The 13,890-nt window shown below is 51.0% G+C and overlaps 4 protein-coding genes across 4 annotated transcripts; 2 read left to right on the top strand and 2 right to left on the bottom strand.

Moving 5' to 3' along the window:
• Positions 1-708: 708 nt before the first annotated feature.
• Positions 709-4,089, bottom strand: IAR55_003168 (uncharacterized protein; the record flags this gene model as incomplete). Its single annotated transcript, XM_066946277.1, has 6 exons — positions 709-822; positions 905-1,352; positions 1,461-1,848; positions 1,907-2,033; positions 2,106-2,712; positions 2,981-4,089. 6 exons carry the CDS (start codon positions 4,087-4,089, stop codon positions 709-711), a joined length of 2,793 nt encoding a protein of 930 aa, XP_066803778.1.
• A 1,758-nt stretch (positions 4,090-5,847) lies between these two features.
• Positions 5,848-8,265, top strand: IAR55_003169 (uncharacterized protein; the record flags this gene model as incomplete). Its single annotated transcript, XM_066946278.1, has 10 exons — positions 5,848-6,018; positions 6,082-6,243; positions 6,307-6,392; positions 6,449-6,711; positions 6,834-7,045; positions 7,168-7,500; positions 7,559-7,651; positions 7,718-7,746; positions 7,809-8,020; positions 8,129-8,265. 10 exons carry the CDS (start codon positions 5,848-5,850, stop codon positions 8,263-8,265), a joined length of 1,698 nt encoding a protein of 565 aa, XP_066803779.1.
• A 268-nt stretch (positions 8,266-8,533) lies between these two features.
• IAR55_003170 (uncharacterized protein) lies at positions 8,534-9,517 on the bottom strand (the record flags this gene model as incomplete). Its single annotated transcript, XM_066946279.1, has 3 exons — positions 8,534-8,708; positions 8,817-8,995; positions 9,167-9,517. 3 exons carry the CDS (start codon positions 9,515-9,517, stop codon positions 8,534-8,536), a joined length of 705 nt encoding a protein of 234 aa, XP_066803780.1.
• A 1,195-nt stretch (positions 9,518-10,712) lies between these two features.
• IAR55_003171 (uncharacterized protein) lies at positions 10,713-13,524 on the top strand (the record flags this gene model as incomplete). Its single annotated transcript, XM_066946280.1, has 14 exons — positions 10,713-10,933; positions 11,036-11,075; positions 11,167-11,384; positions 11,447-11,517; positions 11,583-11,700; positions 11,758-11,771; positions 11,857-11,974; positions 12,034-12,202; positions 12,262-12,366; positions 12,425-12,503; positions 12,574-12,843; positions 12,923-13,101; positions 13,162-13,206; positions 13,276-13,524. The coding sequence occupies 14 exons, from the start codon at positions 10,713-10,715 to the stop codon at positions 13,522-13,524; spliced, it is 1,896 nt and encodes a 631-aa protein (XP_066803781.1).
• Positions 13,525-13,890: the final 366 nt, after the last annotated feature.

Raw genomic sequence — 13,890 nt, forward strand, 5'->3', positions numbered from 1 at the left:
TCGTGTTCGATGATCGACGAGAAAGATGAGAAGAGAACAAGATATTACAACTTCGTGTCAATGATGAACCACACCGGTTCAAAACTTTGCGGCTTCGAAATTTGATCCCGTCCACCTCCACTCTACCGTCTTGCTCCCATCGTTGTACTTATCACCACTCGTGAATCATGCATCGCGATATCGATGCCATATGCATGCGTATGTGTGTGAGGTGTATCCACCGACAGAGAAATATAATAGCTACAAATGATATGGGTAAAGAGGGTGTTTGTAAAAAGAAGATCCACGGATGCGATGCCAATCTGACACGAATCTACGAGAACCACTGCGCCCCCCTTCGAGTTGAAGTACGATCCCGGTACATATTTGGACCCCGCTTTGACGCACCATCGTTTGAGTTTGTCGCGTCCCTACGCAAACCAATGGACCAATCGCGCTACTCTACACAGGCCACACAAAAAACCCGACGTCAATCGTGCTGATACCACGATCACGACAACCAACAAACATTGCTGACTACATAATTAACCGACAACGCACCTGTTACGACCAAAGACCGATAGGAAAAGGAAGAAAGCAATGCTAGTCAGCGAAGCTACTACTATCTTAGAAAGCGAAGTGCTCATTCAGTCGACGCACCCGCTTGAGAACCTGGAAAGTGACATGGGGCATAAGCGATGTCAACTTAAGAGGCAAAGGCATTAACGCTCACCACCATGACGATCGCAAAGATTCCACCCAATGCACGATCAGCTTTAATCTCAGTCGTGGAGATCGGATAGGCAACAGTCTCGCTTTCTCGTATTCGTCGATAGGCATGACCTGGATGCGAAATGATCGATTAGCACACGAGCTTCACCACCGTCCCCGGAGCTTTCCATCCGGCCGGTAAATTAACACTTACCAAAGCCATCCAATACGAGAACTCGCTAGGATCCTCTGGCATCGATCCATAGGTATTATTGAGTCTTTGCAACAACCATGGCGCCGATCCACTTCTCAGTTGATCGATGAAAGCTCGACAGACTGACATGAGTTCCTCTGTGGTTTCAGGCGTATCATCGAAGGAGGTGCTCGAAGCCGTATTTGACATGGCTTGTGAGGCGAGTGCGGCAAAGTCGACGGGACCGTTAGCAGAGCCGGTACTAGCCGCGAGCTGCGCAATGGGTGAAGCGCCGGGCATGCTTGAGTGGGCGGTGGCCGTCGCTGTGTGGCCAGTGTTGGACATCGTCGGCGGTGTGAGGGGACTCGGTGCCGATGCAGCGGTGGATAAGGCTGCCAACGCCACAGCGCGTGCTGAAACCGCCTCTCTTTCCATGACAGTTTCTTCTTCTGGTGAAACATCATCGATCCTGGTAGATTTTTCCGAGATCGAAATTAGCACGCGAGACAACAGAAGGAGAGGTTTCAGTTCTGGTACAAGTGCGTCATAATATTCCGATTTAAAGTTTATGACTCACCTTTCGATCCTACCCACGGTATAGCCATCGAGATTACCTTTCTCCACTAATTTGAACCTGTGTATTCCGACGGTTTCGACCATGCTTCGACCGTCAGGCAGCATCTGAACACTTTGGATCTCCAGCATGGTCCCGTACTCCATAAGACCTTGAAGATTGGGTGCCCCGGTCCCTCGAGCGGGAAGGACCATTCCAAATCGAGGACTGGATGACTCAATGCAACGTCGTATCATAAGACGGTACCGTGGTTCGAACACATGTAGAATTGTGGGCATTCCGGGGAAAGCTAAAGTGCACACAAAGATGGGAGTATCGAGACGCGAATCTCGTTCATCCCTTTCGATTGCGGCTTGACGCTCCGCGTAATCGGAGGGGAAGACAGTTTTGACTGTATATTGATGATAAGTGTCATCCTTCAATGTGGCGTTATTTTTTTTGAAACTCACGAATCGTTAGCAGGACCTTGTTCACCGCATGATCCTGGAAGAAAGCGAAGCTTGGTAAATCTTGTCGACAGACGGGACATCGTGAAGAATGATCCAAAGACCGCGATAGACATTTGGAACAGAATGACTAAAATTGGAGACCATATCAGCCTGTGTCTTAAATAACGTGATTTCTGGGATTGTCGAGTGGAGGACCTACGTGTTGACAGGGGGTCGTGACAGGCTCAAAAAGGAGCAATGCACAGACATCGCACTCCAACATGCCACCTAATTCTTTCTCAAAAGGCCACTCGGTGGATTGTTCCGTAGCAGGTCGCATTCGTTGTACAGGCCGATGATCGCGTCTACGACGTTTCGACGAGGTTCGAACCATCGAGGACTCACTCAGGTCCGCGTCAAGCCGAGATGTACGAACAGAAGGTGAAGTGAGCAGCGAAAAGTCTCTTGTCAGACTAGCTTGCGATGCGTTATGAGAAACATCCTCTTCATCGTCGGACGAATCGGTGATATCTGTGTCGATGCCGTCTCGAGTTCGAGTGAAGTCTTGTTCGTTTTCAGCCTCCCTGCGCAACTCCTTGTGTACCAACTGCAAAATCTTGTCGATCGATATATCAAGCAGAGGCGATCCTCCCTCGGTCACAGGTGGATCTGAAGAATAAGCGGGAGGTGGAGCTGGTAGAGGTGGAGGGTAATACGTTACACCCGAAGCCAGCATTTCGCTCCGTTGAGCGCCTGAGCTTATCGATCCAGTCTCCTCATTTAGGTCAGCCGCGTCAGACATGATGCCAGAAGCCCGTACAGTCGGGCTGTAACGTTTGCAAGTTGGTATTGGACACATAACGCTGGCCCATAGATTTAGCCGTTGTTGATGCTGTCGCTGTTGAGCAGCATGAATCTCATGCGGCCCTTCATGAGTGAAATGGAGAGGAGGTGGAACTGGAATGGATATATGACTCGCAGAGAGGGTGTGACCACAAGGCAAAGTAATCGGATGATGGAGGGCTGGGGCGACTCCGTCGATCGGCGGACAAAGCGCACTACCGGATCAGCTCAGTTACTACCTCGAAGACTCACCATGCCAAGATCCTGCGCAATTTTTCTACCAAAGCTTTCTGACTCTGTTTCCGAGTCATCGCTTCCTCCACGTCCTCCGATCCAGCGGCCAGCGGCAGACCAAATCCATTGATACCATCACCTCCCCGACCTCGTGCAAAGTCTGGTACTGCGCTGAAGGCAGGTGGAGCCGTTGATGGGATACTTCCAGAGGTGACCGAAGAGGTAGGACCAGCACCGAAAGTGCGAATTCCTAATCCGACGTGCACATCTGATGACTCGGGGGGAGAGACAAGCTGAGCGATGTCGGGAGGGTGACTGCCAAGGGTTCGTTGAGTAAAGTCGATAACCGATTCATTGGGCAAAGTCACTCTAGATGAAGACGATCGCGGTTCGTACGATCGAGTGCGAACGGGATGAGGTCGAGCGATGGAACCCATGGAAGAACCTTTGGCCTCTGCGATCGCTGCTATCGCATCTTCGCCAGTGACGATTTTGTCGCGAGAATCGGCCCGAACTGATCGAGAACTTGGACCAGCACCGCCATTGCCACCTCCAGCTCCTCCGTCGTCATGACGATCTCCTCCATCTGCGCTCTGATCGTCCACCTGTCGACTGTTCCGTCTCGTTCTCACACTCGAGCCTGCCGATCCCAATCCTTCGTCTTCTGACAGCCATCGATCATGTTCGTCCTCGTGATTATCATAGTTACGTCGATTCCGTCGAAAACTCCGTGGGACGTTCGCAGTCCTTCGCCAGATTCTCTCGCCGCCAACACCGCCACCACCAGCGATTGATTGTTGCGGAGACGTCGGTGCTGTCGAAAGATCGGGAGTAGGATAAGACCCCGATTGCGAGTTTTCCGAGACAGTGGATGATGCAGATGACAATCGTCTTCGGCGAGATCGAGATGGGCCAGCTTCGAATGACATACCAACCTGTTGGGATATGGTTGAGATAGGTGGTAGGTAGGAAGTGGAAGACGAAGCGATGGGCAGTGCGAATATATCTGACGATGATTCATCGGCTGCTTCTTCCATCGGCAGCGGTGAGAGGCGATATGGCGGCGGTGGTGACGATCGTGACATGGAAGGTCGAGGGGAACGCGGTGTGGAAGGTGTATATGACATGTCGATGTGCCGATCGCGAGATGGTGAAGAGGAAAGTGGTGGCGTGATTGGCCGTTGTATATGTGGTTTTCTCCGATCTAGTCCATTTGACTTCGGTGATCACGATCCGTGAGGTGGTATGCGGAGGTGGTATTGAAGCAAAGACGGGCTTTTGTTCAAGAAGATCTGCCGACGAGAGAAAGATGTGAGCTTTTGTTGCAATGCGAAAAGAGGAGGATTGAAACGGAAGGTACGACGATGGGTTCTGAGATGTGACAATGGTTCAAAGCAATCCGATGTGGAGTGTTGGAGAGTCAAGAGGTACAACAGCGAAACGCAAAAAAGGTGAAAAGCAGCGAGTCTCAAACCTTGTCTTTGATTGTTGTGATGCAGCAAGTGGTATATGGTATGAGATCTTTGGTCTTCTTCGTGGTTCGATAATGACGTGAGGGAATGGGGGATGGGGATCAAGATCAACGATCTGAAATCACTCACACTCTCTGTCCGATTTGTTGGATTCACAGTATCGTCGGAGACCTTGAGCGTTTGTTCGTGTGCGTGTATGTGTGTGTATGTTGCTTCTCCTGAATCAAGTGTCGACTCTCATGGTCGTCAAAGGTGGTCTTGCAACGAGATACAATGAGAGAGAATGGATGCAAAAGGAATGAACAAGAGAGATGGAATGAACGGAACGACGACTCCAAGAGTAATTAGCAGTTGAGGTCCGTCGATCCTGAGCCCTCGATTGTGGCGATTTCGGACCCTTTACTTCACCCCCTTGCAGTCAGTCTTTTTTTTTATTGTTCTTTTGGGTAGCCTCCTACGTACAGGTTTCACCACTCGTATCGGACCTCGGATCTCGCAATCGGACAAAGTCAGTGGCTACTGCAGCTTACCCTCTCTACCTCACCAAATCACAATTACAATCATCATCATATAGTACATATGGCCGATCGCTCTCTACTATGCATCTGTTCAAGGTTTACCGAGGGCGTGAAGGAGCCTCTCCACTCAGAGCGGTGACATACCCGATCTGACCGCACCTCTCTCTCTCTCTCCCTCTCACAAGCCGGGTTCAGCCTGCCGGTGTCTGTGATGGGGCCTGTCGCTGCTCAATGGCCTAGATGCATGTACTCTGAACGAAGATCCTTTCTTCGACCGCCTAATCGCCTCTCTCTTACCCTGGGTTGTAGATCCGCATCCGTCTACTGGATGTAAGATGTCTCTTCAACGAGAGGGTCATCAACACGTGGCTTGGCGGCTGAGGAAAAAAGGTGGCCATCGATCGAGCAAGGAACGCTCGATTACGATGGTAAGAGCTCCGTACGTACAAGGAGACACGACAAAACCTCAATCACCCAATTGGAAACTTACCACGCATTGCGGTACAAGGTATCGGGTTGAGCCTGCACCCACCCAGATCGGAAACAACAAGTAGAGGGAGGATCATTTAAAGAGCCACCCCACCCGCATCATCGATCAATCTGGTGCCTGAGATTCATCCGGTCATCCGGGACTGGATGCTTGTCCCACGTTGACCTTTATCCGCTAACCCCACTTAGAGGAGGGAGACCCCTTTCTCTCCGTTGGAAACGATGACCTTCCCCATCTCCCTCAACAAAGGGTATCCATCGGATCATCGGTCCGGTGGATTGATCGGCAGACACCATTACACCGAAAACCATTGGTCGTTTGTTGTCTGCTCTGTTTGACTCTGCTACATCTTTCTGTCAACGTGTCGACCACTCGAAGACAGCTACTAATCAGACCGCAGCAAAGATGTTCAAGCAGCTAGGGAGACATGTCTCCTCATCTTCCTCCTCTTTCTTGACGGCTGTGCGAACATCCAGTCTCCCGTCGACATGTCGCGCCCGATCCGCTTCGACATCCCTCAGGATACAGAGACGGCCGAGAGGGACGATCGCTCTTGCCTCCATTGTGGCTGTGACGGTGAGTTTGATCTATGACGCCGTTAGGAACTCAATAGCTGATCGTTTCTGTCGTGCATGTCAGGGTGTCGCCCTCACTTGGCAGACAATCTTCCCGTCTGTTCGAGCAGATGAGGGTAAAAATGATCATTTACCGGGAACCAAACAGGCTGGAGGGCAGAAGTTGATCAGTTACGAGGAGGTTCAGAAGCACACGACGAGAGAGGATTGCTGGGTGATCATAGATGTGAGCAGTCAACATGTTTGTACCGCAAAATGCAAGCGCTGATACTATTTAAACTTGGTACAGGGCAAGATCTACGATGTCACTGAATTCCTCGATCAACATCCAGGTGGACCAGAAATCATCCTTGCAAACGCAGGTAAAGACGCCACGTAAGCTCACTGCCCTCGTATAGATACGCGCAAGGTGTTCTGACACCGTCACACAGGAAGATCTTCAAACCTCTACATCCACCAGATGCGCTGGAAATCCTTGATCCGTCTCAACATATCGGCCCAGTGGACCCCTTGACCGTACCGGAACCAGTTGAGGAAGAACCTACGGAAGAGGAGAAAGCGAAAGCCGAAGCTAGGAAGACGATGCCAGGTGCCGACGCCATGTTGTTGTTGAATGATTTCGAAGAATGGGCTGAAAAAGTCCTGAGTGGGACCGCTTGGAACTATTACAAGAGCGCGGCGGATCGTGAGATCAGTGAGTGTCCATCTATATATCCCCTGCGAGCTAGATAGACGAGTGAACCGGAAGAGGGAAGGGGCCATCTCGGAAGAGATAGCACAAAGAGCTAACGCTGACGCCATGTACTCAACCAACAGCCGCCCAGGAGAATCTCGACGCTTTCAGACGGTATACCTTCCGACCTCGGATACTTCGTAATGTCACAGAGGGTAGCATGAATACCGAATTTGTTGGGATGAAGAGTGCTATTCCTGTGTTCATCTCCCCAGCCGCTATGGCCAAGCTAGGTCATCCATTGGGTGAGGTGAATTTGACAAAGGGCGCTGGACAATGTGGGATCGTGCAGGGTGTGAGTGGTATTACTCTTTATGTCGCCGTTCACTCAACCCCCTGTCACTTCCTCTTCTTATCTCTTTTCGGCGTACACGACACGTTCTTCCCCATCGCATTCATGCTGACGTACAACCTTAGATCTCCATCAACGCTTCCTGTTCCCTTGACGAAATTATGTCAGCTCGTAAAGCTGGTCAACAAGTCATGTTCCAGATATACCTCAACAAAGACCGATCCGCGTCCGTCGCCTTGCTTGAAAAAGTTACCAAGTTGGGCGCATCAGCCATCATATTCACTGTGGATACTGCATGGCGGAGTAAAAGGACCAGGGATGTGAGAGCTAAGGCTCAAGTGGCTCCGCCTCCCAGCAGTGATGGACAACAAAAGTCAAAGACTCCGTTAGGAGTCAGTCAGGCGATCTCAGGATATCAGGATACGAATTTGACATGGGGAGACATCGACTTTATCAGAGTGCGTGAAATCGGTAGCCATACTGTGATCATCACAGCTGACCGTATCGTCTTGACAGAAACACACAAATCTGCCAATCATCGTCAAGGGGATTCAAAGTATGGAAGATGCCGAATTGTGTGCCAAGGCAGGAGTACAAGGCATCATATTGGTGCGTTCATCCCGTGTCGTCAGTGTTAGATGCATGGTAGCTGACTATTGCTCGTCTTCCCCTTAGTCAAACCACGGCGGTCGGCAATGCGACTAGTGAGTTGTAATGGCCTTGTTGTCCATTACTCGTCATCACCTCAGAGCTGACCCATCGGTAGTGCACCTGCACCCATAGACCTACTTTATGAGATGAGATGTAACCGGCCAGACCTGTTTCAGAAGCTCGACGTGATGATGGACGGGGGAATCAGATCCGGTGCCGATGTGGTTAAAGCCCTCGCATTGGGTGCGAAAGCTGTTGGATTAGGGAGAACTTTCTTGTATGCGAATGGAACGCATGGGGAGGAAGGGGTGGTGAGAGTGTGTCAGAGTGAGTTGCGCTTTGATTTGCGATTGTTCTTAGGACCGGCGCGGATGAGTTGCCGAGGTATAAATAGACCCAGCGAGGTAGAGGTTCAAGCTGACCAGACGATCGCAGTCCTGGCTGAAGAAATAACCAACACGATGCGGAATATCGGTGCCACATCAGTAGCTGATCTCAAACCTGAGATGGTTGGACCTGCAGGACCATGGGTCGGGATGAATGCTCCACCATGGGCAAACAGGCGGGCTTAGGTGCTGGACAGAGGCTGGCTGTGATCGAAGCCCCGGAGCTCGTGTTGTGCGAGGGGCCCACAACGCATGAGATTGACGTGTGAAGTCGATGCGGAATGTTGTCAGCGCAGGAGTAGTGATATCGCGGAGAATCATAACGATATTTATACCCCGCAAGTAAATCTATACCAAATGAGCAATTGGCATGTATACAATGCATATCACCTTGATCGCCTGTTCCTTTGACTCATCGAACCACGGAGACCTTCCCTCGACCGAACTGCGCCGCTCATTTGGCCGGAGCCGGGGCTCCTCTGGGGTCGTCCGGTCCTAATTGGATGAGGAGGAAGAGAACCGCACCGGTGATGTACATCCAGTATTTCGCCATGAACGACTTCTCAGGGACAGGTTGGAGAGGTGCGCCTGTCGCTGTATCGACCGGAGGAGGGGGTGCGAGGGATGGGCTGTTGGGATGGCATATGGTTGGTCAGCTCTGTGAGACGTGGGGATCCCGATAGAAGAGCGCATGTAGAGAGGAGTACGGGTTCGCACACCGATGTTGCAGGACTCACTTCTTCGTCTTTGATACCGGATGAAATTCCCATACCACATCATTAGGCCCCTTTGGTAATTTGACAGAAGTCCCGTTTGTGTTGGTCAGGCCTGTTGCTGAGGGATGCACGGAGACATGAGTAGGGATGTAGGCCGAGTCTAATCCAATCTTGACTTTGGGTCGAGACGAGAGGTAGCCCTGTGAGAGGTTGAAACGTGATCAGCAAAAGAAGGGTGAATGCGTGACGGACGACCCCAGGTCTAGCATATGCGCATATCGTTTAGAGCTGCCACGCCGAAGTATGAAAGAAACACAACGCGTCACGAAGACCACTGATGGCATCTGATGGCGACGCCGAATCTCACTCACCGCTCTGGTCGAAGCAATCATCCACTCATCCTCGTCATCACCTTGATCCAAAACCAATCCAACCTGATACCAACCTCTCCCATCGTCCACCATCTCTGTCTCTCCTTCATGATCCGTACCATCGCTCCGTATCTGCGCTACTCCTAGCCATGGATCTGAAGCAGTTTGACCTTCCGGTTGAGATAGAAGAGGGTTGAGATATCCCAGATGGACGAAAGGGTTGATATCTGAATTGGCGGTGGACGAAGAAGGGTGAGATAGGAATCGATGCCGGATCTCGTACTCTGTCGAAGCGAGAATCAGTGGGGCAAACAAGATGGAATTTACGAGGGTGGACAGGAGAGGTGACATGTTGGACAGGTGGTGATCCGTATATGCTTGGAAAGAGAAATCAAGCAGCTAGCTTCCTTGACCTCTGTGCTAATGTCGACGAGTGAAATGAGTGAAAGAGCTGCCCTGCGCGGTGTGGCACTTGTAATCTTCCGACGTGTTTTACTGCTTCTGTTTGTATCAATGATTGTCACCCTCACCTCCAGGACACCGCATGAACGATCCTTCACAGCAACTATCGGCCTTTACTTCACTGGATCTGCGCTGACTTCATCCTCCTGAAGCTCCATCCGTGGGTGCTTCTGTGCCGAGAACGTCCCTTCCCGCAGTGACCACTTCAGCTCCCAGCCAGACAGCATGGAACCACGATCATCTCTTCTACTCTTCAAGAAGCAGCAAAATGAATCAGAACCGGTATACAGTCGAGGCAGCCATGATAGCGAGTCTACCTGGCGACTACCGATTCGCGCGTGGAGGAACTATCAAGAAAAGGTTCAAGACCTTGATGACTCACTCCGGTCAGTGGTCGAATGGAGAGAGACAGACGCATTGAGGAGTTTCTGAGTATATGTCCTGGTATACAAGTGCACAAAGTCGATGAAGCAGCTGTCAGATATGCCTGAAAGATACAACTCAAATAATGCGATCAGATGGACACGGAAGGTGTCGTGGTTTTGGCGATCTTGAAAGAAAACGAGGCGTTACCCCTTCAATAACGTCTTTGGAACTGCAGGGTGTATGTCAAGGACCGCTATACAGGATTTTCCGCCAGAGACCATCTGACTGCAGCGCCAGACTCGTCGCATGTCTTATAGTCAGCCTCCCCTGGTCTGACGACACAATGCGTCAAAATCAATCTTGTCATTCTCGTCGCGATCTCCCACCGAAGCGGGGATAGACATGAAGATGAGTAGGCGACACCGGCGCCGGCACCGTAGAGATCGGTTTTGACCGAAAAATAAAAAGCTTTAAAACACATCTTTCTTTTCCTCATGCTTTCATGTAGCGCATGGATTGCTGCATCGACCTGAATGTATACTGACCAAGCATGGTTGTGTCCATGAGCAAGTTTCCATCCAATATCAATAGCATCGAAAGGACTGCACCTTCGCTCCGCTCTGTCTCCAGCTCTCTGTGTCTCGAGATCAATCAACAATCCTAGCGCAGCCGGTTCCGAAGCGTGTAGGTCGTCACATCCTCGTGGACATCTTCCATCATGCGGACAGCACGAAAGACCGGGAATCCGATGGCAGACACGATACACTCGACCGAACACGCAGATGTAGAGCATGGACCAGAACAAGACTCGCCGTTGGAGTGCGAGACGAGCGATGTAGTGAATCGGATCTCAAGCGAAAGAGCTGCATCGAGCAAGCACCAACAAATGGAAGAAGATCCGGAGATACCGAAAAATAACCTTGCAATTGTCATTCCTGCGTGAGTTCATTGTCATAAAATGTTGCATGGCACGGCTCACGAGCACGGAGCAACACGGAGAACACGGACTGATGTCTAGTTCCTCTTCTACACCACCGATAGATTGGGGATGATCGCTTTTCTATCAGCACTGGACGGCTCGGTGAGTTTATTTTACATAACGATCTTCTCAATTCAGCTCCCCCTTGGCAATCATCTCTCTGACTTCGGCTCATCATCACTGCTTCGAACAGATTGTCTCAACAGCCCTGCCCACAATCGCTGAGCAATTTTCGACTACTCCTTCGCAATACTCATGGATCGGAACCTCGTACCTGCTGGCACAAGTGGTCATGAACCCCCTCACCGGTCGATTGACAGATATAGTCGGCCGGAAACCAGCTCTATATGCTTCTGTCATCATGCTATTGGTATTCTCAGCTCTCTGTGGATCTGCAAAGAGTGCGCCGTGGTGAGTGGGGGACCCCGGAGGTACATGACTGCTAAAGTTACTAATCATATCCTCCACACTAGGTTGATCGTGTCCAGAGCATTTGCGGGTGTGGGAGGCGGGTCCATCGTCAGTCTGACAATGATCGTGACTTGTGAGTTTGGTCTAACATAGCCCTCGTCTTGCGCGCATGCGTGGTCATTGACATCTCTTGTACAGCGGACATCGTCCCGCTCCACAAGCGAGGTGTGTTTCAGGGGTATATGGCTGCTTCATGGGGTGTCGCCGGAACACTAGGTCCGATCTTAGGTGGTCTTCTGACGGAGAAAGCGAGTTGGTGAGTGTCGCCCGCAGATACAGGCTTGTCTGCTGACTGTCCTTGTCATCTATCCAGGCGATGGTGCTTCTGTCAGTTGATGGTCTCGTGACCTTTTTGGGAAAAAGGTCTCCACACCAAAATAAAGAATGAGCTGACGCTCCCGGACCTGCGAAGACATCAACATACCCATCTGTGCTGTCGTCCTCGTCATGCTATTCTTCTCGCTCAATCTTAAGAAGGCCCCAAGAGGCGACATCGCCGCCCTTCGAAGATCCTATGACTTCTTAGGGCTGTGGGTCTGCGTGTCGGACACAGCGGATCGATCTGATGCTGATATCTTGTCGTCGCCAGCGTTTTGATCATGTCGGGAGCTGCTTTGATCATCGTTGGGTTCTCGATTGCCGCAGACGATGGATTTGGCACACCCTCAGCTTACGGTGTCATCATCGGAGGAGCTGTCGTTGTGACACTTGCGGTGATCCACTTCCTTACGACGAAGAGAAATGCCATCGTACCTGCTGTGAGTGGGTTCTATCAGGAGCAAGCGGTAGTGGCTCACGTCGGCTGCATACCTTTCAGCGAATGTTGAAAACACGGACCACGTTATTCTTCATGTTCGGGTCGTTCTTCCAGTCACTCATGTTCATGCCAGCTCAATTCCTTCTTCCCCAATTTTTCCAAGGAGTGAGTGTCTCGAGTCCAGGTCGTGCTTGTGATGCCAGGCCGATAGTAGTTCATATAGGTCGGCGGTGCCTCATCGCTTCGTTCGGGAATCGACCTTGTCCCATTCTCAATCAGCCTCGCGGTAGCTGGTGTCGTCGGTGAATTCTCATCTCTGTCTTCCCTTTCAAACGAACGAGTAGAGGCTAACTGCCGTGTACCTTGTGTCAGCTGGCCAGATCACGACCAGGTTTCATATCGTGCGCCCCGTCATCTGGGTCGGCTTCGCAATGGCTGCGATAGGATACGGACTCTGGTATGCTCTGTACACGTCCACTGTCAGCTACGCCACCCAAGAAGGGCTGCTGGTCTTCACAGCCTGGGGCATCGGGTTGTCAATCTCTACGCCGATGTTAGTCATCCAAGCAGCTATGCCTGGGAAAGATATGGCAGCATCCACTGCTGCGTGGGTACTGATGAGATCCATGGGTGCTAGTATAGGTGCGTCAAGGCGTGACATATCTGACCTAATGAAAAGAACAAGAATCTCTGCTCGCTGACAGAAAGTCCGGACCTGTAGGTGTCGCGGTGTTCACAGCCATCTTCAACACCGGTCTCCGTTCTCGCTTCGCCAAAATCAATGGGTATGGGACACTTTTCACCGCACCTACCAGTGCCGGCGGGTACAAAGTCTTGCATGACCTACCAGACGGTTCATTGAAGGTCGAGGTTCTCACAGCATTTGCTAATGCTATGCGGGTCCGTACCTGTGTATTTCGGTCTATTTGATGACGCTGGCTAATTCCCCAGTCGTCATAGTTATGCTGGATCATTGGATGTGGCTTCTTGTGTTTTGCACTTGCTGTTTGTTGTCTTGCTTCGACTAGAAGGACCTTTTCTGAGCTGACACGACGTCCCCTCATCATTTGATAGCTCACAATGTGCACGAAAGCATACAGTTTGCAGAGAGCGTACGTGACAACCACCGCACCGTCTGTCGACTCTCCTTCGGACGAAGAGAAGCAGACCGAGGAGCCATCCAATGAAAAAGAAGACGAGCAGGTCGGGCAGGATGATGCTGAGATCGGGAAGACCGCGAGGGAAGATCTCTTGATGGAAGACGGACTAAGGGACACGGGGCCAAACGCACCCCCCTCAAGAACTCAATCGCATATAAAGTGAACCCTTCAAGAATCATGCATATAGTATATAAACACAATCAGGCCGATTATCCATCCATAGTATCACAATATCGAGGGTACCTGTCCAGTACATGACTTTGATACAATTGATGCATTTGATGAGCTGAAGTCAGACGTAGTCTATAATGGCCCCCATCTCGGCTGAACCATGTCGGATGAAGGTTACCCTCCACAAACCACAGGTACGAATAGCATACCTCACTGACAGTCTGTCGGACCCGAGCAAGTCTCTGGTCACCGCTGGGTCAATCAATGTGGTCTATCGGATGCACACGATGCATACATAGTCGTTTGTGGGTCACTTCATGTAACCGAAGTCTTGGTACGGGCGTTTGTCACCTCGAGG

This window comes from Kwoniella newhampshirensis, chromosome 5 (genome assembly GCF_039105145.1).
Source record: "Kwoniella newhampshirensis strain CBS 13917 chromosome 5, whole genome shotgun sequence".
Lineage (NCBI taxonomy): Eukaryota > Fungi > Basidiomycota > Tremellomycetes > Tremellales > Cryptococcaceae > Kwoniella > Kwoniella newhampshirensis.